At 43.3% G+C, this 26,224-nt stretch overlaps 1 protein-coding gene and 1 pseudogene across 4 annotated transcripts; both read right to left on the bottom strand.

Annotated features, from left to right (window-relative positions):
* The window catches only part of LOC111971857 (dynamin-3-like), a 29,804-nt pseudogene extending 16,688 nt beyond the window's left edge, over positions 1-13,116 (bottom strand).
* A 10,022-nt stretch (positions 13,117-23,138) lies between these two features.
* On the bottom strand, positions 23,139-26,161 carry LOC111972273 (eEF1A lysine and N-terminal methyltransferase-like). Of its 4 annotated transcripts, none has more exons than XM_023999232.2 (4): positions 24,207-26,161; positions 23,894-24,055; positions 23,582-23,753; positions 23,139-23,372 (listed from the first exon to the last, which is right to left on the bottom strand). In XM_023999232.2, the coding sequence occupies exons 2-4, from the start codon at positions 23,942-23,944 to the stop codon at positions 23,287-23,289; spliced, it is 309 nt and encodes a 102-aa protein (XP_023855000.1). In that variant the 5' UTR covers positions 23,945-24,055; positions 24,207-26,161; the 3' UTR covers positions 23,139-23,286. The 4 variants fall into 4 exon arrangements, with proteins under 4 accessions (XP_023855000.1, XP_023854999.1, XP_023854997.1 ...); XM_023999231.1 differs by having other exon boundaries at positions 23,894-24,524; positions 26,069-26,161; XM_023999229.2 differs by having other exon boundaries at positions 23,894-26,161.
* Positions 26,162-26,224: the final 63 nt, after the last annotated feature.

The following is a 26,224-nucleotide window of genomic DNA, read 5'->3' as shown; positions in this document are numbered from 1 at the left end:
GGTTGTCGTCTGTCGGCGTGCCAGCTTTCGTTCTATAGTTTTGTTTCTGCCTCTCTAACAGGAAGTGGGCCCCTCTGAAAAAAAAGAGAGACGGAATGAGGAGAAAGTTTTGGGGTTCAGGAGAGACCGAAACACACACACACACCACATCACACAACCACACAAACACACACACACACAGCACAACACACCACACACACACACCTAGTGTTTGTGAAGACAGACTGAATGGAGAAAAGAAATAGAGGAGAGATTGAAGAGGGAGGACAGACGGAGGAGTGGAGGTGAGTTTTGACAGAGATGAGTGGGAGAGAGGTATCTAGAGAAAGAGGGAGAGAGAAGGGGAGAGAAACTGCAGACCACTCCAAAGTTGATTCCCAAGGGTCCCATCAACCCATATATGGCGCCTCAGTCCCTCCCTCTCTCCCTTTTTTCGTTATGCCTTCCCTAAGTGCACTGGCAGATCCCCAGTGCTGAAAGTGAATGTGCCACGTCGAGGCTGGATACTCCGCTCGCTCGGACGCAGCCCCTCAGAACCCCGACACACACACACAAGGACCGGACACACACTAGGCCGAGACGCAACCAGAACCAGACCCAGACCCATAGAAGAGGACAGCCAGTGTGTGTGCACATGTGTGCGTGTGACCCCTTACCCGTCACTCAGGACGAGAAAGGAGAGGAGACAATGAGAATCTTTTACCTAGTTAGTCAACCAAAACTTTGGACGGGTGAAAAACGAGAAAAAAGAAAGGAATGAGAGAAGAAGGAAGATAAAACGTAGAGAGCAGAGGAGACATCTTTCTACTCCTGCACCTCCTTCAAAACTTTGCACAGATGAAAAAGGAAAGAGAAAGGAAGGGAGAGAAAAAAAGGAGCGAGCGAGAGTCCTGTTCCGTCATCCCAGTGTTCAGACTACCTGTTCAGGGTCTTACTGGTGTACAGTAGTCTGCACATTGGTTAGACTGGGCAAGGAATGGCTTCCATCACTCTCTCTCAAACACACACACAAGCACACACACACACACACACACACACACACACACACACACACGCATGAGCACATTCACACTGGGGACTAGATGTATGAGTTTGTCTTTGCTGGTTTGTCTTTCGCTGTCTGCTACTACGTTGTTCTTTGTGTGTTATGAAAGCCTAGAAGCCTACTATATTTGTCAGTGGTCAGTACGAAGTTCATTGTGGTGTGTGTGTGTTGGTGTGTGTGTGTGTTGGTGTGTGTGTGTGGTGTGTGTGTGTGTGTGTTGTGTTTGTGTGTTGTCAGGCTGCTCATGCGTGGATCATACATCAGAGCTGCTCTATCCTGAACTTGACGCCTCTGGCAGACTTCATTGTGTGATATAGCCAAGCGCCCCAACACAGCACCTTACTGTGGTATGGAGTGTGTGGATAGTGTCATGGGTGTTTGTAGGGAGCCATTGCGTTTTGCTGTATAGTTAATTAGTGTGGGCTGTGCCCGTGTCGTCCGTGTGTGTGTAGGTTGTTTTGGCCCTGTGGTGTGTGTGTGGTGTGTGTGATGGTGTGGGCTTGTGTGTGCGAAGTGCTGTGTGTGTGTTTGTGTGTGTAGGTGTGTGTGTGTGTGTTGTGTGTGTTGTGTGTGTGTGTGTGCTGTGTGTGTGTGTGTATAGTGTCTAGGGAGTATGTATGTGTGTTGTATTTAGTGTATATAGTGTCTAGGGAGTGTGTATTTAGTGTATATAGTGTCTAGGGGGAGTGTGTGTGTTGTATGGGAGTGTGTGTATAGTAGTGATGGGGGGAAAATCCATAGTTACATATCGCAATGTATTTTTTTACGATATTATATTGATATTTTGACTCCAAATATCAATGCTTTTACTAGGTAGCGTTAGCTAATGCTAGTCGGCTGTACCTGAGTCAAAACTCTGCTATTGTTTATCCTATAGCTTGTTCTCCATCTTCTTTATAAATACTGAGCCAACATGTTTTCAGCTCTTTTATTTCCATGAGAGATCAAAACTTTGTTTTCTCATGRTCTCTCTCGTCTCTCTGCAGCAGACATGGTGAGCAATATGTTTGGAACATCAGATTGCAATAAAATAGAGAATCGTGGCAATTCATATCCTATCGGCACCTAAGTATCGTGTTAATATTGAATGGTGAGGTCCCTTGCAATTCCCAGCCCTAGTGTATAGGGTGAGTGTATGGGCGTAGGTCATCTGTTTTTCCTCAGGCTGCACATCGGGCCTCAGGCAGAGAGGGAGGGAGGAATGTACGTCTGGTTAGTGTTTTATAGAAAGATTACACACTGTTTAGTGTGTGGAGATGAGTGTGTATCCATTATGTCTAGATGAAATGTATGGAGAGTAGAGTCTATACTTATTTTCTTGGTGTGTAGATTAGTAACCATTGTGTAGATTTAGAGAGCGTGAGCAGCAAATATGGGAGGGCGTTTGTGTGAGTGGGTACAGTTTGTGTATTTGTGTCTTTGTGTCTTTATGTGAGGAAAATAAGTAAGTGTGACCATACTGTGGGGAGACATGATTGAATGAGATGGAGAAAAAGCAAGAGATCACAAGAGAGAGCGTGAGAGAGAGAGAGAAAGAAAGAGAGTCTAAAGTCTGGTGGTTTGGCTAGGTGATCAGTATTTGTGGAAGGGGGAGATGAGGGAGGAGATTGAGTTGTGAGTGGGAGTCTGGCGGGGAGAAGGGGGAGATGGAAGGGGGGAGAACAGGGAGGAGGGGGAGGAGCAGAAGCGGCCATGTGGGATTTCTCTGGATAGATGTTGGAAGCTAAGCGGGTGTTTGGACTAAACCTTGAGTTCTCCAGCCAGGAATGTGTACAGGCCCAGAGAGACTGCCAACCAGAGAGAGAGAGAGAGAGAGAGAGAGAGAGAGAGAGAGAGAGAGGGGGAGGGAAGGAAGGAAGGAGAGAAGGAAAGGGAAAAAGAGGGAATAGGAGGGATAAAGCAGGAAAAGGTAGGGAAAGAGAACGACAGAGGGAGGGAATTAGAGAAGGAAGAAAGAGAGGGAAAGGGTGGGAGGGGAATGGGGGAAGAGAACTAGAAAACTTTGTGGAGAAAGTGGATAGAAACAGAGAAGGCTTTGCGAGAGAGAAGCTTGGCCTGAGTCTAACTCTGAGAGGAGTGTGTTTGTGGCCTACAGTGTTGTTGGGGCAGCATGGTGACATAGCTGTGATAGTAAGGATTATTTACTACAGTAGACCCCCCCCCCCCACTGAGACAAACACACACACAGGGGCATGGAGAGAGCGCAGGGTTCCTACTGAACTAACAGTAGGGGAGAGTGGGGTAAGTTGAGCAGTTGTTTTGCATTCAGCATCACTCCGCCAAGGGAAATGTAGTATTCTTTCTAACAAAGATATCTACAAACTATATATTTCAGGATGTTTTGTATCCCTGGAAAATCAGAATTCATGTGAACATTACAGTTTTGAAAAAATAGCTTGTCCAAAAAAGTGGTCTCTTGGCACAACTTACTGGGGTATGTAGTAAGTTGAGCCGCGGGACAGGGTAAGTTAAGGCGTCTACAAATGTCTGTACTGAATGAAATATTACCTCTACCTTTTTAAAACCATGTTTATCTTTATTTCCCAAACATAAATCAACACAATCACAATTGCTTTTTTTGTATTTTAATCATTTTAAGCATATTTTAAGATTTTTAACATAGGCCAGTCCCTGTTGTTACCTCATATCGCAGCGATAATGCCTTGCATTACACCTGGGAAGAAAACTCTTCAATTTTCTCATCTTGCCATTTGCTCAACTTACCTCAAGTCAAACATTGACTATATTAGCCCACACAGCGACAAGATGCACTGTTATGCTAAGTTTAAGACCTCATATTGAAGTTTATAGAGACCTCATATTGAAGTTTATAGAGACCACAACTGATGTATAGAACAATCTTGATAGCATTTGGTTTAGATACAAGCGTCATGAAACCTCTAACACAATAAATTCATTTGACTTGGTGAAAATCCGTTTTTTTGGACCTAACTTGCTGTGACAGCCCATCCCAACACTTTTTCCATGTGGTTTCTTCCTTCACAGCCTCCATGAAATGATGACCTCTTCCTAAATATTTGGTCAAATGATTCATTTTGTGTATGTTTTCCTAGAAACAAGGGTCGCTCAATTTACCTCTTTGGCTCAACTAACCCCACTCTCCCCTAGTCTGAAAAGGAAAAAGGGTTGACATCTTTTGTCAGTCTACCCTGTTTCCATTTTGGAAAAGAAAGAGTTATGATTACTATTTCACCAGAGATTATCACACTTTTCCCAGCATACCTGTAACTACACTGAGGTGTAATCTGTGTAGTAAAGTCAAATATTGTAGTGGGTAATATTGTCAAAGAGAAGGTATAGCAGAGCATAGCAGAGTAGAGCAGAGGGGTTCTGTTAACCTGGTACTAGAACCTCCTGTACCAGCCAGGATACTAGTAGCTCTCCTTTCAGTAGTGCTGTCAGAGACACCGCTGCTAGAAGAGACTATGTTACTGAGATAATAGTTGGTTTCATACCCATGTGAGTGGACTGGGATTGGAGATAAGTGAATTATTACGGAGGGGTGTGTGTGTGTGTGTGTGTGTGTGTGTGTGTGTGTGTGTGTGTGTGGTGATGTTGTGTGTGTGTGTGTGTGTGTGTGTGTGTGTGTGTGTGTGTGTGTGTGTGTGTGTGTGTGTGTGTGTGTGTGTGTGTGTGTGTGTGTGTGTGTGTGTGCTGTGTGTGTGTGGTGTGTGTGTTGGTTTGGCTCCAGCTTTGTCAGAGTGAACTGCTCCAAATGCCTCCAACTCCCAGAGGAGGAAGAGGGGAAGAAGGGGGAACAGTGGATGGAGAGAGGGAGGAGGTATGGTAGGAAGAGGTCGGGAGGCAGGGGGCAACAGTGGATGGAGAGAGGGAGGGAGGTATGGTAGGGAAGAGGGGGAGCAGGGGGAACAGTGGATGGAGAGAGGGAGGGAGGTATGGTAGGGAAGAGGGGGGCTTAGTTGAAGTAGTATTGGGCCAGCTCTGTACTTACATGTGTGCATTTGAGTTAGCTAATTTACAGCCCATCCCAAGACACACTGACACACACACACACAGTCCGTGGACATCATGAGCGAGCAGTGCTGTGCTAGGCTGAGAGAGAGTTGTGTTGTGTCTGCCTGTCTACACTTGCTGTGCAGACCTTCCTATCCTGTACAGCAGGCACAGACAGGCAGACAGATGGCAGCCGCCCCGACCAACCACATCGCACCTACAGCCTGACGGACAGCTCCCACAGCCAATCCCAGCCAGTACACCCCAGACTTCCTGCTTGATGATTATGATGATGATGATGATGATGAATGTAACCCTAGCTGCCCATGTAGTTTCTACCTGTATCCCACTCTCCCTTCCCTTACTGCATAAGACAGTAGTATTTGAAGGTCTTTTGTACCTAACAGAAATGTGATTGTAATAAAGAGGTGTGTTGTTCTGCGGTACTCAGGTGTGTATTTTTTCCAGCCTCTACTAGTGAGCCTCAGTAGTAAAGCTTTAGCAGCTCCAGTAGTCTCATCATCAGACCAGATCAGTGACTCTGTGCTCACCTTATCATCCTTAAACCAGGACAGGCTCTCAGCGGGCAGGACAAACCAGTACTCCTTGGCCCCACCCTTGATGATACTGATGCTGTTGATGGTAAGCCAGCCCTTACGGATGACCTGTAGAGAGGGGTCAGAGGTCAGGGGCATGGAGAGGGACTGAGAGAGGTTAAGGTGGGAGGGGTTGAAGGGATAGTTCCCTCAGATTACTAAGTTACATCATCTCATGGATACAAAAACAGTAGGCTATGAACCCCTAATGTCAGCTAGCTACAATCTGGGTTTGTATGTCTACTTAGCTATAGCCTAGCATTAGCATCGTTAAAGCTAAAACAATGGGAGTGGTTAGAGTCATGTTAGCGTGCTGTAAATAGAGAAGCAAACATGTGGTCTGGGTCGACTATCCCTGTAATGCTCTGCTCGGCAGGCTGGCTCTAAGCTGGGGGGTTTAGAGATCGAGAGAGGCAGGTGCAAGTTCTGTGGAGCTGGAGAAAGAGAGAGCTGGTGTGATGTATCTTACACATGGGTCACAGTGTGGGAGAGAGCAGAGATACTGCATGCTACATGCATGGGGATTGAGTGAGATACCGTAATGCACAGAGATATCAGCTGTTGAGACAACAAGGATCAGTTAGAAAAGTGAAATGTTCCCTCACCTAGCCAGTCATTACATCACTAGTGGTCATTTCTGACAATGCCTTTAACATATTTCTCCAAACCAACACAAAACGACACACAAAGAGCATGACAGGGAAAAAACACTAGAAATTATAAAGAAGACACGGTATGGTAAAATACTACCAATAAATACAGAAAAACACAGCTGTTGAAGAACTGTGGGAGAGAGAAACTGTGAGCTCTGTGATAAGACTGGGTGAGGGAGCAATGAGGAGGACAGGAAGACAAGAGGAAAGAAAAGAGCTGACAGCTAAAAAGAGACAGATTTGGACAGAGGATGAAAGAGTGAGGAGGAAGTGAGAGAAGGGGGGATGGGGTGGCTGAAGATGGGTTATGGAGAGGTGGAGGGAGAGAAAGTGAGGAGATATGGAAGGATGAGATGGCAGAGAGAGGAGAGATGACCCACATCCTGCTTCACACACTGGAGACACACCAGGGCGGTGACACATGCGCACACACCTTCATTTCTCCCTTGTGTAGCAGACCAGGGTCTGTGCTTGTGTTTAGTGAGTGACCAGACAGCTGGGCTTGGATCTGAGCCAAGTTTACAACTCAGCGCCATTTTGTGCTGCTTACACGCATGCATGCACGCACACACACACACACACGCACACACACACACACGCACACACGCAAAGGGAGTAGAGTGCAGCCAAAGGGAGTAGAGGCAAAGAGTGCAGCCTATGGAAAGGCGGTAGAAAAGAGAGCCGTGGGGCTGTGGGTTTAAAGAGGATGGTGAACAGGACACGACCAGGGAGAGGTACAAACAGTGTCCCTGTAGGAGTAGTGAGGGCTTAGCCTTACAGAGACTGGACTACTCATACTATTAGACTGGGGGGAGGAGGTTACACACCCTGGAACAGGAGACAGGGGAGAGAAGAAAAAACTGGGAGGTTAGGATGGAGCTGACACATCGTCACTGTTTCCAGGCAGTTTCACCTGCTCCTTCTACATACAGTAAACGTCCACGTCAGCTGCCATTCCAGTCCAGTTGTAAACATTTGTTATGTTCTCATAACACACATTCTAGGATTAGAGAGTAAAACCCAAGCCATTCATCACCTAAGATAAGGTCACTGAGCTGTGTGAAACTCACCTGGTTTCCTGCAGCGCTCTTCTTATTGGTCTGAACACTGGGACAAACACACACACACACACACACACACACACACACACACACACACACACACACACACACACACACACACACACAGCTGACCATTTTTCTCCATTTAATCATCATGTCCAACACACATATGATGACCAGAAGACATAGCCAGTGAGAACTAACCAGGGAGAACTCACCAATGAGGTCCTCATGGTTAGTGTTGATGTAGGCCACCTGTACATCGATTAGCAGCAGGACCTGTACAGAGAATACACACAGTCACAATATTCTACCTATCTATAGGTGTGGGTGTGTGTGACCTGGTCTTTAGCTCAACTCTCTCTGTACCGGATGTGTGTGGTCACAATTCTCTCCGTCTCCTCTCCTAGTCTGGGAAAGGAACATATGAGCTGTGGTGTAAAGTACTTATATATTTTTTTAACGACTTATTTTAACCTATCTGTACTTTACTTTTTATATTTTTGATTACTTTTACTTCACTATATTCCTGAATAAAATAATGTACATTTTACTCCATACATCCTCCCTAAGACCCAAAAGTACTTGTTACATTTTTTATGCTTAGCAGGACAGGAGAATTGTCCAATTCATGCACTTATCAAGAGAACATCCCTGGTCATCCCTACTGTCTCTGATCTGGCGGACTCACTAAACACACATGCTTCATTTGTAAATTATGTAAAATAAATAAATGGTTTGCTTAATATAAGGAATTTTAAATGAATTGTACTTTTACTTTTGATTCTTAAGCATATTTTAGCAATTACATTTACTTAGGTTGGAGTCATTAAAACATGTTTTTCAACCACTCCACAAATGTATTAACTATAGTTTTGGCAAGTCGCTTAGGACATCTACTTTGTGCATGACACAAGTAATTTTTCCAACAATTGTTTACAGACAGATTATTTCACTTATAACTCACTGTATCACAATTCTAGTAGGTAAGAAGTTTACATACACTAAGTTGACTGTGCCTTTAAACAGCTTGGAAAATTCCAGAAAATGATGTAATGGCTTTAGAAGCTTCTGATAGGCTAATTGACATCATTTGTCAAGGTATTGGAGTGGCCATCACAAGGCCCTGACCTCAATCCTGTAGAACATTTGTGGGCAGAACTGAAAAAGCGTGTGAGAGCAAGGAGGCCTACAAACCTGACTCAGTTAGACCAGCTCTGTCAGGAGAAATGGGCCAAAATTCATCCAACTTATTGTGGGAAGCTTGTGGAAGGCTACCCGAAATGTTTGACCCAAGTTAAACAATTTAAATGCAATGCTACCAAATACTAATTGAGTGTATGTAAACTTCTGACCCACTGGGAATGTGATGAAAGAAATAAAAGCTGAAATAAATCATTCTATCTACTATTATTCTGACATTTCACATTCTTAAAATAAAGTGGTGATCCTAACTGACCTAAGACGGTATTTTTACTAGGATTAAATGTCAGGAATTGTCAAAAACTGAGTTTAAATGTATTTGGCTAAGGTGTATATAAACTTCCGACTTAAACTGTAAGTATATTTAAAATCAAATACTTTTAACACTTTTACTCAAGTAGTATTTTACTGGGTGACTTTCACTTTTACTTGTGTCATTTTCTATTAAGGTATCTTTAATTTTACTCAAGTATGACTATTGGGTACTTTTTCCGCCACTGATGATGAGTTACTGACATGTACACAAGCACGCACACAGACACATACACAGCACTGGGTACCTTGGTGGTGCATCGGCGCACAGTGGTGATCAGCTCCTGGATGACCATGTCCACACATTTAATACAGGGATCGTTCAGCTTGACTATCTGTCTCTTCACTATGGCCTCAAACGCCTGGTCTGGGGTAAACAAACCTGTCCTAGAGACACAAATAGAGAGAGGGGGGGATAAAGAGAGAGAGGGAGAGAGAGATAGCGTTAGAGAGAGGGGGGGGACAGAGAGCAAGAGAAATGGGAGTGGTGACAGGTCAAATAGACAGAGAACCATGACTAAATAAGCACATACAGGTAACCCTTCTGACACAAACTCACCTGATGCCGTGGATGTTCTTGATGACATAGCTGATCTCCCGTCGCAACTCCCTCTCATCAAATTCCATCTAAGGACACACACACACACACAGTAAGAGGAAAGGACACACACACACTGAGGAAAAGAGTGGAGACTTAACACAGAGACTCCAAGCCTAACCTTGACCAGTTCGAAGAGGAAGAGTTTTTGGAAGATGCGGTTGATCTTGGCTCCTCCAGACTGTTCTATAGGTGTCCACCTGGTCTCCTAAGCCCTCAATACGCTTCTCAAAGTCTGCTGCAAACTGCTGCATCAGCCTGTATACACACACAGCTAACTTAATACACACTGCTAACTTGGTCTTTGCATGCATTGTTTTCTAGTGTGTGTGTGTGTGTGTGTGTGTGTGTGTGGTGTGTGTGTGTGTGTGTGTGTGTGTGTGTGTGTGTGTGTGTGGTGTGGTGTGGGTGTGTTGTGTGTGTGTGTGTGTTTGTGTGTGTGTGTGTGTGTGGTGTGTGGTGTTGTGTGGTTGTGTTTGTGTGCGTGCGTGCGTGCGTGCTGTGCGTGCGTGCGTGCGTTGCGTGCCGGGTGGCGTGCGCGCGTCGTGCGTTGCGTGCGTCTGTGTGTGTGGTGTGGTGTGTGTTGTGTGTGTGTGTGTGTGTGTGTGTGTGAACTGACAGTGGCAGGGACTTTGTCTTGCGTGCGGGGTCGTCAGCTCTGTAGTGTGTGAACTCCTTAGCCTCTTTATCCAGTGGTTGGATCCGGCTCTGGAGACGACGGCAGAACGCTGTCAGACTGTCTCGGATGTGGTTGGTCAGTTGCTGCACACACACCCAGAAAGAAACATCTCATTTGATCTCTGGCTAGTTTCAAAAGATATCCACATGGTGTGTGTGTTTGTGTACCTGGTTGAGGACTCTCTTTAGAGGTGCGGTACCCATGCTGTCAACCATGTGTCTGTATGCAGGGTGAGACAGGAAGAACTTCCTCTCTCCAGCCAGAGCTGCCTTAATGTCCTTCCTCCCATCAATGTCCTTCTGACTACGATTCACCACCCCAATGTAACCTGGAGAGGAGACAAGATGAGAGGAGCGGATGAGTAAAAAGGTGTGTAAGCTGTGTCTCCATGAGTTACAATCCAATACATCTCTGGAGGGCAGCATTCAGATGGTCCTCTGATTTCAGCAGGTCAGCAGATGTTTCATTCAGGCAGCTCAAATCTAATCTCTCTACTGTCACAGCAGCACTAACAGTAGGCTCCATGTGTAATGCATTACCTCTGAAGGAGCAAGCATGAAGGACCTGGCACAGCTTTACCCAGCCTAGACCCAGACCCGGGCACACATACACACACTATCCCAGGGCAGGCTGGCACTGATTGTAATACTGTAACACAACCCCATGAGCTCAGCATGGCAGTAGGATATCAAGCCTCCATTTCAACACTTACCTCAGCACAGCCTGGTCACTGGTGATGTTATGGGAACAGTATGGGAACATTAAGGGGATGTTATGGGAACAGTATGGGGACGTTATGACAACATAATGGAGATGTTATGGGAATGTTACAGTGATGTTATGGAACCATCATGGGGACGTTGTGGGGATTGTTACGAAACCAATAACTAGCCTACTGATTTTGATGCACTTGTTATGTCTAGGAGTCTTAGGCCGAGCTACATGGTCTGTTACCTGATTTGATGCACTTGTTATGTCTAGGGGTCTTAGGCCGAGCTACATGGTCTGTCACCTGATTTGATGTGTGCATAAATGTGAGAAATAAGCATATGCGACCAGGTGTTGAATGTACATGTACCCAGGAGACCTTAGGTCCCGGGCCGCTCAGTAATGATTCCCATAATCAGCCAGTCCAAGAATATTAGCATTCATACGTTCATGGAGACAAAATAAATATTTCCAAAAAACAATCTACAGAAAAACACGGCCAACTAAAGAGGTTAACTAACACAAAGAAACAAACAAAGGCCGACTGAGAGGCTTCTGCCCTCCTCTCTCACACTGAGTCACAATCCTCTACATCGCTTGCGCCTGAGGAATTATCAAGGCTTCCTGGCAGAGCACAATCACCTGAGCTGGTTGGTGCTGCCACCTGGGGATGGAGTGTGGAAGTGTAGTGTATTGTAGCGTGCATGCTTCTTACACTAACCTACCTAACCCAGAGAGTTGGGCCAATGCGGTTTATGTCTGAACGCTCCGAGTGCCACTTTCTCCTCCATAACCGTTGCTAAGTGATAATTGGTGCTTCTGTGTTGTGCTGTTGATTTCTGCTGGTTTCTAAAACCTATGAAGGTGTCCAGTGAAAGCAGAGATGCAATTTGTTGACACCACAACACAGGACAGAATTGGATACACATTATCCCGAATGCTAAGGAATAAATAGTCTGTTAAATTCGCTGCTCTGTTCTGCTTGTTTACAGCAGGTCATTTCATAGGGAGTTGTTAGAGGCGCTCTCGTATTGTTACATCACCAACATTTTGAGAATAAACGTGCTAACATGGCTGCCGTTCTAAAACCTGGCCCAACTCTCTTAATAGCTGGCTCTGACCTAACTTATTCCATATCAGGGATTTTATGGGAACATTATGGGGACATTATGAGAATGTCATGGGTACATTATCTCTATACACACACACACACACACACACACACACACACACACACACACACACACACACACACACACACACACACACACACACACACACACACACACACACACACACACACACACACACACACACACACACACACACACACACACACACACACACACACACACACACACACACACACACACACACGTAGTGGCAGTAGCCTGTTCTCGAGTATGTGCCGGGCATCTGTTCCCTCGTCCATCAGATCTAACTTAGTGATCCCCGCTATGGTCCGCTGGCCTGGTGGAAAACTATGACAAAGAAAGGAAGATAGTATCTCTCATCATGAAAACTGATATTCCAATGTAGTGATTATTTGGACCATTTGGCAATGTTCTGGAGAGACGTTATATCCCTGTTTTGTCTCACCCTGAGGGTCGACGTCCTTGGCCAGTTTGAGCGCCTCAGAGTTGGCCAGGTCCATGTTAGCTGGAGTTGTCTTTACAGATAAACTGCAGGCAGTTGTCTTTACAGATAAACTGCATGATCATGTCCCTCTCCTGCAGGAACAAATACAATACAACTTTATTTCTGAAGGAAGGATTGTAATATTATAATAAATGTTTGATGTGTCTGACCTGGTACTCTATATCAGTAGGCTGGTCTCCTACAGGTACCTTGGTAATGCCAGGTAGATCTACCAGGGGCAGGTTCAACACTATCAAAGGACAGACAGATTTACAACGTTTTCACTTGCTGTTTTTCATGCATTTAAGCATCTGGTTTGGGTTGAGCTATAGGGTGTGTCACCTTCTGGGGAGCGTGTAAGAGTAGTACACTGTGGTGTGTGTGTTGTGTATCGTGAGGAGAATAGACTCGTAGGTTGATGGGGACAGGAGAGACACTCTTATTGGTTCCAGTGAGTCTCACGGTCTCTGCTTCGATCTGCTGATAAACCTCCTAAAAGTCTGAAAACATCTTTCCCTTACAGTGGAGGAACTCAGCATACTCTACAGAGAGAGAGAACGAGAGGGAGAGAGAGAAGACGCAGTGGGTCAATGCCCATTTCCCACAGACATCAAATACAGTATACACATCATCTTCAGAAACATACATCAGGCAGACTTCTAGTCTAGTTTATATATATGATATAATTTATGTTCCCCATATCACTGCTTGCTTCACATATAACAAACCCTGGAGCTGAGGGGAACATACTGGTACTGTGTGTCTCCTATAGTTGTGTATATTTAACAGCATTCCAACGTTGTCCCTGCAGACAGACAGTCGCTGCCCCCTGGTGGGGAGAGTCACACCTACACACAGCAGTATATTGGGATGTACAGCTTCAAATACAATGCAGGGTCCAACGTGAACTTTTTCCTTTCACTGACCCGGTTGGCCAAAACTCTACTGTCCCAAACAGAATTTCTACTGGTGTAGTTTATAAATGCATTAGAATCATGCAGGGCCTATAGGTTAGCATGCTGTCTCTCTATATTCATCAATTAATAGGCTACATTTGGTATTTAGTGCCTATTAAAAAGCTGTGTAATATCATTTAGGAATGTGAGTCATTACTATATTCTTTGGAATTGCATTGTATTAGGGTAATTACATTTGTTTTTGTTTTGAATTAAAAAGTATGTTGTTGACCTTTTAAGAAGATATTTTACGTCCCAAAATAGGGCGTTGCCTTTTAAGACAACTTCTCAACAGTAGCCAAGACTAGGTGTCTTTTTGTAGACTACCAACAGTAGCCTATTGCAAATTTGCTACTTTGTTCACTATTGAAAGTTTAGTTTTGGAAATCACTTTTCCTATAATAAATTAGCTCTGAGAGTAGATCACTCATATACTGCTCAGTAAATTGTAAATTGTGACTCGCGGGAAGCGTGGTGGTGAATGAACGGCAAATCATATTGCTCAAATATGGAGTTTTCCACTGGTAACTCAACAATAAAAACAAATAAAAACATGTTTAACATTTTATTTGTCACATGCGCCAAATACAACAGGTGTACACTTTACCTACGAGCCCTTTCCCAACAATTTGCAAAAAATAAATAAGAAAATAGTAACAATACAATAACAATAACAAGACAATATACATGTAAGCAGTTGAGTTAATTGAGGTAATATGTACATGCAGGTAGGGGTAAAGGTGACTATACAGTTATCAATGGTGGTGATTTTAATACTATAACAGAAGCAAAGGATAGGGAGGCAAGAACAGCTTTTAAATTAACTGCCGAAGGGAAAACATAGCAAAAAGTTCAAGAAGATTTCCAATTGAAAGATTCCTTCAGAGAACTCTTACCAAACCGCTTTGGATACATGTGGGCTGACCAAAGCACTAAAAACAGATCATTTTGGAGTCAAATAAGAAATAGAATTACCGGGGGGAAAACTAAAAACCCACTAGAAATTGAACAATCATTGTCTGGAAAGCAATGAACTTTGTAATGAACTGAAAGAAGAAACATTGTGAGAAGATTATGGGGTCGTTATGGGGATTTTGCTGCACTTATTATGTTTAGGGGTCTTAGGCCGAGCTACATGGTCTGTAACCTGATTTGATGTGTGCATAAAATGTGAGAAATATGCGTATGCGACCAGGGATTGAATGTACTGTACATACCCAGGAGACAGCCACCTTACCTCAGATCCAGGGCCCCAACACTTGATTCAATTGTGAACAACGTTTACAGTGGAATTATAATATACAGGAACCTCGCTATATCAGAATGTTAACGACTCGTAAAAAGACTATGGGCAAACTACCTGTCAGAACAATTAGGAGACAAGGCGTGGTTAATCAAAGTGCGAAGGCTCCCGGTGAGAGCAGTAGTCCAATGGAGCAGTTATGTTAAAACAAAAAATGCCCAATGCCATCATGTACTGATGATGAAACACTTATTGTTAGAATGTAGCAGAACGAAGAAAATCTGGGAACTTATGCAAGATATTGGACTCACCACTCAAGTCAAACCTAATGCCATCTTGTATGGGAAAATCTATGGAACATGGAAAGAAATCTATAAAGTCCTTTTTCGCCTCATCACATGTATATTGAATGCACAAATATGGAAAACCTGGTGCCGAATGACAATTGAAAATATCTCGATTCCCAGCTAAACAGTCTTTAAACAAATTAGAATGGTACTGATCGAAACAAAACGGGTATGGGGTGAACAATGGAAAATTCTTGACTTTTGATTTGATTTTACACATTAAAAAAAGTTCTAAAATGTTCTCGATTGTAATGTAAATCTGATGTAAAGTACAATGCATGATTTTAAACTGGTTAGTTTCCTTACTCAAAGGGGAAAAAAAAGAAAAAAAAGAAAGAAAGACAGATATATACACATATATACAGTTGAAGTCGGAAGATTACATACACCTTAGCCAAATACATTTAAACTCAGTTTTTTCATAATTCCTGCCATTTAATCCTAGTAAGAATTCCCTGTCGTAGGTCAGTTGAGATCACCACTTTATTTTAAGAATGTGAAATGTCAGAATAATAGTAGAGAGCATTTATTTCTTCATCACATTCCCAGTGGGTCAGAAGTTTACATACACTCAATTAGTATTTGGTAGCATTGCCTTTAAATTGTTTAACTTGGGTCAAACGTTTCGGGTAGCCTTCCACAAGCTTCCCACAATAAGTTGGATGAATTTTGGCCCATTCCTCCTGACAGAGCTGGTGTAACTGAGTCAGGTTTGTAGGCCTCCTTGCTCGCACACGCTTTTTCAGTTCTGCCCACAGATTTTCTATAGGATTAAGGTCAGGGCTATGTGATGGCCACTCCAATACCTTGACTTTGTTGTCCATAAGCCATTTTGCCACAACTTTGGAAGTATGCTTGGGGTCATAGTCCATTTGGAAGACCCATTTGTGACCAATATTTAACTTCCTGACTGATGTCTTGAGATGTTGCTTCAATATATCCACATACTTTTTCATCTCATGATGCCATCTATTTTGTGAAGTGCACCAGTCCCTCCTGCAACAATGCACCCCCAAAACATGATGCTGCCACCCCCGTGCTTCAAGGTTGGGATGGTGTTCTTCGGCTTGCAAATCTCCCCCTTTTTCCTCCAAACATAACGATGGTCATTATGGCCAAACAGTTCTATTTTTGTTTCACCAGACCAGAGGACATTTCTCCAAAAACAACGATCTTAGTTGCAAACCGTAGTCTGGCTTTTTTATGGCGGTTTTGGAGCTGTGGCTTCTTCCTTGCTGAGCGGCCTTTCAGGTTATGTCGATATAGGACTCGTTTTACTGTGGATATAGATATTTTATGTACCTGTTTCCTCCAGCATCTTCACAAGGTCTTTTGCTGTTGTTCTGGGATTGATTTGCACTTTCCGCACCAAAGTACGTTATTCTCTAGGAGACAGAACGCGTCTCCTTCCTGAGCAGTATGACGGCTGCCTGGTCCCATGGTGTTTATACTTGCGTACGATTGTTTGTACAGATGAACGTGGTACCTTCAGGTGTTTGGAAATTGCTCCCAAGGATGAACCAGACTTGTGGAGGTCTACAACTTATTTTCTGAGGTCTTGGCTGACTTCTTTTGATTTTCCCATGATGTCAAGCAAAGAGGCACTGAGTTTGAAGGTAGGCCTTGAAATACATCCACAGGTACACCTCCAATTGACAGAAATGATGTCAATTAGCCTATCAGAAGCTTCTAAAGCCATGACATCATTTTCTGGAATTTACCAAGCTGTTTAAAGGCAGTCAACTTAGTGTATGCAAACTTCTGACCCAGGATTTGTGATACTGTGAATTATAAGTGAAATAATCAATCTGTAAACATTGTTGGAAAAATTACTTGTGTCATGCACAAAGTAGATGTCCTAACCGAATTGCTAAAACTATAGTTTGTTAACAAGAAATTTGTGGAGTGGGTTGAAAAACGAGTTTTAATGACTCCAACCTAAGTGTATATATACTATACACACAAACATACACACACACACGCACACACACACACACCACACACCACACACACACACACACACACACACACACACACACACACACACACACACAACACACACACACACACACACACACACACACACACACACACACACCACACACACACACACACACACACCACACCACACACACACAGTACCGGTCAAAAGTTTGAACACACTTACTCATTCATGGAATTTCTTAATTTCACTATTTTCTACATTGTAGAATAATAGTGAAGACATCAAAACCATGAAATAACACATATGGAATCATGTAGTAACCAAAAAAAGTGTTAAATCAAATCTATTTTATTTTTGAGATTCTTCAAAGTAGCCACTCTTTGCCTTGATGACAGCTTTACACACTCTTTGCATTCTCTCAACCAGCTTCACCTAGAATGCTTTCCAAAAGTCTTGAAGGAGTTTCCACATATGCTGATTACTTGTTGGCTGCTGCGGTCCAACTCATCCTAAACCATCTCAATTGGGTTGAGGTCGGGTGATTGTGGAGGCCAGGTCATCTGATGCAGCCCTCCATCACTCTCCTTCTTGGTCAAATAGCCCTTACACTGCCTGGAGGTGTTTTGGGTCATTGTCCTGTTGAAAAACAAATGATAGTCCCACTAAGCGCAAACCAGATGGGATGGCGTATCGCTGCAGAATGCTGTGGTAGCCATGCTGGTTAAGTATGCCTTGAATTCTAAATGAATTACCAACAGTGTCACCAAACAAAACACCCCCACACCATCACACATCCTCCTCCCTGCTTCACGGTGGGAACCACACATGCAAAGATCATCTGTTCACCTACTCTGCGTCTCACAAAGGCACGGCAGATAGAACCAAAAATCTCAAATTTGTATTCATCAGACGAAAGGACAGATTTCCACCGGTCTAATGTGTTTCTTGACCCAAGCAAGTCTCTTCTTGTTATTGGTGTCCTTTAGTAGTGGTTTCTTTGCAGCAATTCGACCATGAAGGCTGTCTCTGAACAGTTGATGTTGAGATGTGTCTGTTACTTGAACTCTGTGAAGCATTTATTTGGGCTGCAATTTCTGAGGTGCAGTTAACTCTAATGAACTTCTCCTCTGCAGCAGAGGTAACTCTGGGTTTTCCTTTCCTGTGGCGGTCCTCATGAGAGCCAGTTTCCTCATAGCGCTTGATGGTTTTTGCGACTGCATTTGAAGAAACGTTAAAGGTTCTTGAAATTTTCCGGATTGACTGACCTTCATGTCTTAAAGTAATAATGGACTGTTGTTTCTCTTTGTTTATTTGAGCTGTTCTTGCCATAATATAGACTTGGTATTTTACCAAATAAGGCTATCTTCTGTATACCACCCCTACTGTACCTGTATACCACCCCTACTGTACCTGTATACCACCCCTACTGTACCTGTATACCACCCCTACTGTACCTGTATACCACCCCTACTGTCACAACACAACTGATTGGCTCAAACACATTAAGAAGGAAAGGAATTCCACAAATTAACTTTTAACAAGGCACACCTGTTAATTGAAATGCATTCCAGGTGACTACCTCATGAAGCTGGTTGAGAGAATGCCAAGAGTGTGCAAAGCTGTCAAGGCAAAGGGTGGCTACTTTGAAGAATCTAAAATCCAAAATATATTTTGATTTGTTTGACACTTTATTGGTTACTACATGATTACATATGTATTATTTCATAGTTTTGATATCTTCACTATTATTCTACAAAGTAGACAATAGTAAAAAAATAAAGAAAAACCCTTGAATGAGAAGGTGTGTCCAAACTTTTGACTGGTACTGTATATATATATATATACACAGTGCATTCGGAAAGTATGCAGATCCCTTCCCCTTTTACACATTTTGTTACGTTACAGCATTATTCTTAAATGTATTACATAATTTTTACACAATACCCTATAATGACAAAGCGAAAACAATTTTTAAAAATGTTTTCAAACGTAGAAAAAACACCTTACCTTATTTACATAAGTATTCAGACCCTTTGCTATGAGACTCGAAATTGAGCTCAGGTGCATCCTGTTTCCATTTATCATCCTTGAGATGTTTCTACAACTTCATTGGAGTCCACCTGTGGTAAATTCAATTGATTGGACATGATTTGGAAAAGCACACACCTGCCTATATAAGGTCCCACAGTTGACAATGAATGTCAGAGCAAAAACCAAGCCAAGAGGTTGAAAGAATTGTCCCTAGAGCTCCGAGACAGGATTGTGTCGAGGCACAGATCTAGGGAAAGGTACCAAAAAAATTCTGCAGCATTGGCCTTGGTCAGGGAGGTGACCAAGAACCTGATGTTCATTCTGAAAGAGCTCCAGAGTTCCTCTGTGGAGATGGGAGAACATTCCAGATGGAACTTTCCAATCAGGCCTTTATGGTAGAGTGGTCAGACGGAAGCCACTCTTCAGTATAAAGGCACATGACAGCCTGCCTGGAGTTAGCCAAAAGGCACATTAAAGACTCTCAGACCATGAGAAAGAAGTTTCCCGGAAGATAGAACTCGCCTGCAGGAAGGAAGGACTGACACTCAGGGCTGGAGAAACAGCTGGATTCAGGCATCAGACATGAAGCCAGTGATCGCATCCCAAATGGCACCCTATTCCCTATTTAGTACAATACTTTTGACCAGGGCTCCTGGTTAATAAGCAACCAAGTGCTGCTCACTGTCACACAGCCATCATCACTACTGTCACAAAGCCATTTCAGGTATCCATACTTCAGTCTTCCATACCAACCATACTAAGAGAGTGAGAGAAAGAGAGCGAGAAAGTGTGTCTCATAGTCTCCTCTCTCTCACATCTGCACATTTGCTCTGAAAACACTGGTTACGCATCATGCCTATTGTCGCATAACTGAACTCATTATTGGTGGGTGACTGACTACTACCGAGAAAGCTCTGATTCACAAACACAGCTACATTGGCACAGGGTTTAGTAAATAATCCATGCCAGCCCTCACTGAATAGGAGAGGCTGTCTGTCTGCCATGTGCATTCATTTGGAGAGCTCAACTGTTGGGAGCCATGAATCACTCAATTCAATTCAATTCAAGGGGCTTTATTGGCAAGGGAGTAGATAATATACAAAAGTGAAATAAACAATAAAAATGAACAGTAAACATTAAACTCACAAAAGTTCAAAAAAAATAAAGAAACTACAAATGTCGTATTATGTATACACACAGTGTTGTAACTATGTGCAAATGGTTAGAGTACAAAACGGAAAATAAGTAAACATAAATATGGGTTGCATTTACAATGGTGTTTGTTCTTCACCGGTTGCCCTTTTCTTGTGGCAACAGGTCACAGATCTTGCTGCTGTGTTCGCACAGTGTGGTATTTCACCCAGTAGATATGGGAGTTTATCAAAATCGTGTTTGTTTTTGAATTCTTTGTGGATCTGTGTAATCTGAGGGAAATATGTGTCTCTGATATGGTCATACATTGGGCAGGAGGTTAGGAAGTGCAGCTCAGTTTCCACCTCATTTTGTGGGCAGTGTGCACATAGCCTGTCTTCTCTTGAGAGCCAGGTCTGCCTACGGCGGCCTTTCTCAATAGCAAGGCTATGCTCACTGAATCTGTACATAGTCAAAGCTTTTTACTCTTAGAAAGAATGGTACTATCTACTTAAAAGGGTTCTCAGGCTGTCCCCATAGGAGATCCCTTTTTGGTTCAAGGTAGTACCCCTTTTGGTTCCAAGTAGAGCCTTATTGGGTTCCATGTACAACCTTTTCCCCAAAGGGTTATACCTGGAACCAAAAAGGGTTATCCTATGGGGAAAGCAGAAGGACACGTTTGGAACCTTGTTCTCTAAGAGTGTATGTGAGTCCAATAAGAATGTAATGAATGACTGTAACTGTCTTGAACAACAATGGGTCCTGGAGAAGACTAGCCCACCTTCATCAGGGCAGAAGGCACCTCAACTTTCTTTTCATTTGGTAACATTGCATAATTAAAAAAGGATTATAAACGAACTTTGGGAAAAGTTATATTCCTAATGAACATTCTGTAAAAGTACATCTGATGTCAAATAGGGACTATTAACTAGAGAGCCCTTTAGCTAGCTAGGTTGGACATAAAAACAATGTATCAAATATCAATCAATTATGGTATCAAAGGCTTTAAAAATGTATTAGAATGTAGCTTACCGGAGACAAATCACCAGGCGATGGACTCCCGGTAGTTGGTATCCATCTGGAGCAGGTGATCGAACTGGCTTCGGCCCAGACGGAAGTAACTTCGGAATTCCTCTCCAAACAGTCAAAGCTCTTGAATTAGACGGTGGAACTCCCCTGCCTGCTTTCGGGACTTTAACCATCTCTGGACCCAGACAGACCTGCACTTTCGCGGGGCTGGTCCCGGCCCAACAGCGCGATCAAGACCACCTTCCTCAACGTTGGTCTCATTGTTGAAAGAGCCTACTCTGCTATCTTGACTTTATTATTGCATTTCGCTCCAAAACTGCATTTTGGAGGGAAATTATATTATAGGCTCTCACAATTAATTTGTGGATGTCATCAAATAAATATTATACTTGGCAAATAAATGTAAAAAAAAAAAAAAAAAAGAATTATGCAATCAAACTGTTTTTATTATGTAATCCCACTTTTTTTTCTGGATATGTGTGCAACAAAAATTCTACATTCACATGTTGCTACTTTCTGTCAAGTCTGCCTCTGCAACACAATGCTGCAAGGCAAACGCAGCGTTCCATTGGAAATTAATGTACTTCTGGTGTATCAAAACGCAAAAACACAGTCGGTGCGTTCGAAGCGTGAGCTCCTCCATCCCCTGGTTGCCCATGGTGACGGAGCTGTCCATCCAACTTTCAGCCACCTGCACACACAACACCATCCAAACACTATGGTTCAGTAAAGCTGAGAAAAGATGAAGACAGTCAAAGAGAAACATTTTAATGTTATTGGTTAGTTTCAAGATTGATAGCTAACGTTAGCCGACAACAAAAAGTGCAAGGAGCTGAGCTAAATTTAAGAGCTACTTCAAATCAAATCAAATGTATTTATATAGCCCTTCTTACATCAGCTGATATCTCAAAGTGCTGTACAGAAACCCAGCCTAAAACCCCAAACAGCAAGCAATGCAGGTGTAGAAGCAAGTGCTGAGTGATGTTTATTAATGTTAGCCAACTGCCCGGTCAGCATGCCACTAAAACACAAATATAACGTTTGTATACCTATCAATTATTGATGTTTTTATTTGTTTTGCTAGTTGTCATTTTTGCCTTGTCTTGCTGATTACTTAACCTACTGTCAAGTAGTGACTCCCGTCCAATTAGTTGGCAACTAACACTGGTCCAGTCACCGCGCGCCCATGCCTGACCCAAACGTCCGTCCAGCAAGTTACACCGTGTTTATATATAGCCTGTTGTTCGAAAAGTCAGTCCCTAAAAGTCAAAGAGATAATCGTGAAGATAACATTTCCTCCGGTGGACTTTAGTTCTGGTTCGAATCGGTTCTAAGCAACAATTCGATAACAGTTCGATTCATCTGACAGGCAGCTAACATTAACGGGTCGTCACAGTCATAAACCCCGCCCATTTCTACAATTTATCTTCATAAAATCTGATTTTAAACCTAACCTTAACCACACTACTAACCGCATGCCTAACCCTAACCTTAAATGAAGGTTAAATGTTTTTCACAAATTTTTACGATACAGCCATTTTGACTGTGCTATCTAGTGGAAACCCAGGTAAAGGGTTTCTCTCTCTGTAAATACGCAAAAATCTGCGCAGGAGTTTCCAAAGACAGTTTGCATGCCCATTTACTCCAAAGGAACAGATAGCTAATTATAATATTAGTTTGGCTTGACAGACAGAAAATATTCCCGCCTCAAATCCAGGGTTATAAATCACACCCTTCAATGCACCCAACTCGCAGAGATACTGTGAACATGCTGCAAGATTAATCTACTGTAAATAACACTGCTGCACTCTTCAGCAGTGAGAGAGAGTGTGAGGGACTGCAGTCTAAAATCAGAAGGGGGGGGGGGGTCATCTGTGCAACATATTTGAGATAGTTAAAGTCTGATAGAAAATAAAAGAATTTCAAAAGTAACTGTAATCCTGAGAAAATCACTGCAGGGTTCATCATCAATAAACACCAGAGAGAAGTTTGAGAATAAAACATTCTTTACTTGATTGATAGTGTTAGCATAAACTACATCTGTACATGGTTCTATTTTCTATACAGTAAAGTATGAGATCATGATACTTGTTCACAAAGTCTTCCCCTCTTCTCCTCCTTCTCATCCTCCTCTCCTCATGCAACCTTCAGGTCCAGCACCGCAGGGTCCAGCTCCAGCCCTCCTCCACCCAGACCCACCAGGAGCACTGACACTAGGACGTCTAGAGAGGGAAGGTGGGACAGACAGAGGTGGAGGTTCGAGGAGATGACAGACATAATACATTTAGCTGATTCATCAGACCTGAAGTGTCAAGTGACAAATTCCTGCAGGCAAATAAAAGTACATTTGAGAAAAAGTGTCAAACACAGACCGGTGTTTGGCAGGTGTGTCTGGATAGGCACGAAGTGATTGACTTGCAGACACATCTACCTTTGTTGTGGTTGGAGCCCACCCCTAGCATGGCAAGGCCAGCCACCATGACCCTGTGGTGGGCACAACAGACCAAGCCCTTATCCACCGCCAGGGTGCCACCTGGTGTCTGTGAGGGCACAGGGGGAGGGGCAGAGGGCTTTCCTTCTGCTCTTCTTCTGAGTGGAGGCTGCTGGTCAATGTAAAATGACTATTAGCCACTGAACTCAGGCATTAAGTAATCAAAACACGTGTGTGTGTGTGTGTGTGTGTGTGTGTGTGTGTGTGTGTGTGTGTGTGTGAGAGTGAGTGAGTGAGTGAGTGAGATAGTACCTGTGGTTGTGGGGTCAGTGAGGCAGCTCTCTGACTGGACCAGTCCTTCATTAAACAGGAACACTAGTCTGCAGTAGAGATGACCAACCTCTCCTCTCACGTCCTCTACAGAGTACTGACCACTCAGAACACTGTTACCACGACTCACTACCTCCCTCCAACCTAGCTCACCTCCCATCGACAGGAACGGAACACATACAGGGAGAGGGACGGGGCCAGGGATGGAGAAACGGGGAAAACAGTTGAAGGAATAAGGGGGAGACAATAGAGAAATAAATAAAGATAAAAAATTGAATAATCACAAATTCCCTACCTGCTGATTGGCTGGCATCCCAGGGGGGCGAGTTCCATCCCCATGGGAGAGAGCTCTGATTGGACAGACTACATGTCTGTATACTCCTGGTCCCTATGCATCGCCATGACAACCAGTCACCTGAAGTTAGCGCTAGCTGCTAGTTGGCCACGACCCTCAGCTGAGCCATACAGCCAATCAGACTCTCTGCCCTGAGGCACTGTGGGGGTTGACACAGTGCCTCACACAACTCGTTCGGCGGGCCCTCCGTTGTCACGTGTTGCTGACGAAACTCCAAGGTGACTTGCAGAGTGGCAAGGACATCAATAAACCCTTCAACTTCGGAACACAGTCGTGACATGAATGAGGCAATTATGTTCCACGTTGAAATAATATAACGAGCATTAAATTCAAATTAACACATTCCCCATGTTGTGTAATAAGATATAAACCTCAGTAACCGTTAAACATTTAATTTGGGAGCGATTTCACTTGTTACGTGTCAAACCTCGAAATCAAACAAACAAATGCACTTTTTATATAGTTAGGCACGCGTCTATAATTTTGTATTAAATTGCGCAAACTCCAAACATATCGTGGTACGTGTCGGGATAGCACTTCGCTCTAGAGCCTGCATGCGTGCTGGTTCAATGGAAGTGGCTATCACAGGGTCAAATTAGCCCCTACACCATTGATCCTTTTCACTCCCTCAGTTTTGGGTCACGTGCATGGCGGAGGCGCGCGTCAATGCGCAAATTGAGTGCTCCGGGGCAAGTGGGTGATTTCGGATTCAGACTTAGACTGTAGCCAAATAGTAATATCCATATATTTATAGATTTTCACACTGGTGTGACATGTATGATAAGTCCAATGTCTCCTATGAAAATGGCAAAGTGATTGGCACGGGCATCTTGGCTCTAGTGGGCAGTCCTGTATGGTAAGAGGGTAGCGGGGGTCACCCGGTGGGGGCATGGCAGAGGGTCAACAAGGGGGTAGAGGTGGAGTCTGTGCTCATATTCAGCCTCTGTCTCAGCATGGCGTACGCCTGGTACTCTCTCACCACAGACAGGTCTGCCACCGCAAGAAGCCTTACGGGGAGCCATCCTCCCCTTGGCACATCTCCGGGATGGGCATGGGTTCTCCGGATCATCCAGACAACGGAGCCTCAGAGTCCAGCCCACATACAGTTACATTTCAATAATTTTGAAAACGCTCTTCAACTTTAAAGCTTGAAATAATAAGGTGTTATCCCCACCTGTTTTGCTGAAAAGCTAAGGGATAAGTACCTACTCTCAAATTCATAGACCGAGCTATGGATGCAAGGACTGACCATCCATGGTATAAAATGTATAGTTTTAACCATGTTGAGGCTATACAGTGTGTTTACATTGTTTACAAACATTGGAGTAAAACAAGCTTATATTTTGGGTTCTGATGGGGTACAACAGTTGAACTAAGCTCATGAGACATTTATAAGTTATATTCTTCAAGAATAATTTTGGTATACAGTATATCATTAATTTATAAGTCCAAAAATGTATGTAGCAACTAAAGATTGGAGCTTTAAAGTGACTGTCCAGTGTTTCCAGATTTCTATGAAATATGACCTATAATTACAATACGAGTGATTTTTTTATTTTATTAAGTATGTTAAAAAGCAGCTTTTCTGTGTTGGAATGGTATGGGTATAAACCGGTTATTAAAAAATATTAACGCAAGTAGACCGCTGATTGCCCAGCTCATCCTCCTAAGGTAGCAAGGTGTATCCTGGTGTATCTCTATAGGCTACTTCCACAAACTAACATGTAAGGCAACTTTCAAATAACTTTAAACAAGTTAGCTAAGATTCAGTCACTTGCAGGATATCATAACTGTTAACTTACTAAGTTACAGTGCATGGATAGCAATTGTTGTATCGTCATTTTGTCCAAAATATGCCGTTCTCTAAATATAAATGGTTGCATTTTAGCCTTCCGTTTTCCCGACATGGTATGTTCACCCGGACATTATTTCCAGCTGTACACAACAACATTCCGATT

The sequence above is a fragment of the Salvelinus sp. IW2-2015 genome, linkage group LG13 (genome assembly GCF_002910315.2).
Source record: "Salvelinus sp. IW2-2015 linkage group LG13, ASM291031v2, whole genome shotgun sequence".
Taxonomy (NCBI): domain Eukaryota; kingdom Metazoa; phylum Chordata; class Actinopteri; order Salmoniformes; family Salmonidae; genus Salvelinus; species Salvelinus sp. IW2-2015.
This window is presented reverse-complemented; position numbering and strand designations above follow the sequence as displayed.

Excerpts from the sequence above, each read along its gene's own strand:
- LOC111972273 (XM_023999229.2), bottom strand. The coding sequence starts at position 23,944 with ATGAAGGACTGGTCCAGTCAGAGAGCTGCCTCACTGACCCCACAACCA. Across the intron at positions 23,754-23,893 it reads CACTGACCCCACAACCACAG|CAGCCTCCACTCAGAAGAAG; the intron begins GTACTATCTCAC and ends TACATTGACCAG. Across the intron at positions 23,373-23,581 it reads GGGCTCCAACCACAACAAAG|ACGTCCTAGTGTCAGTGCTC; the intron begins GTAGATGTGTCT and ends TTCCCTCTCTAG.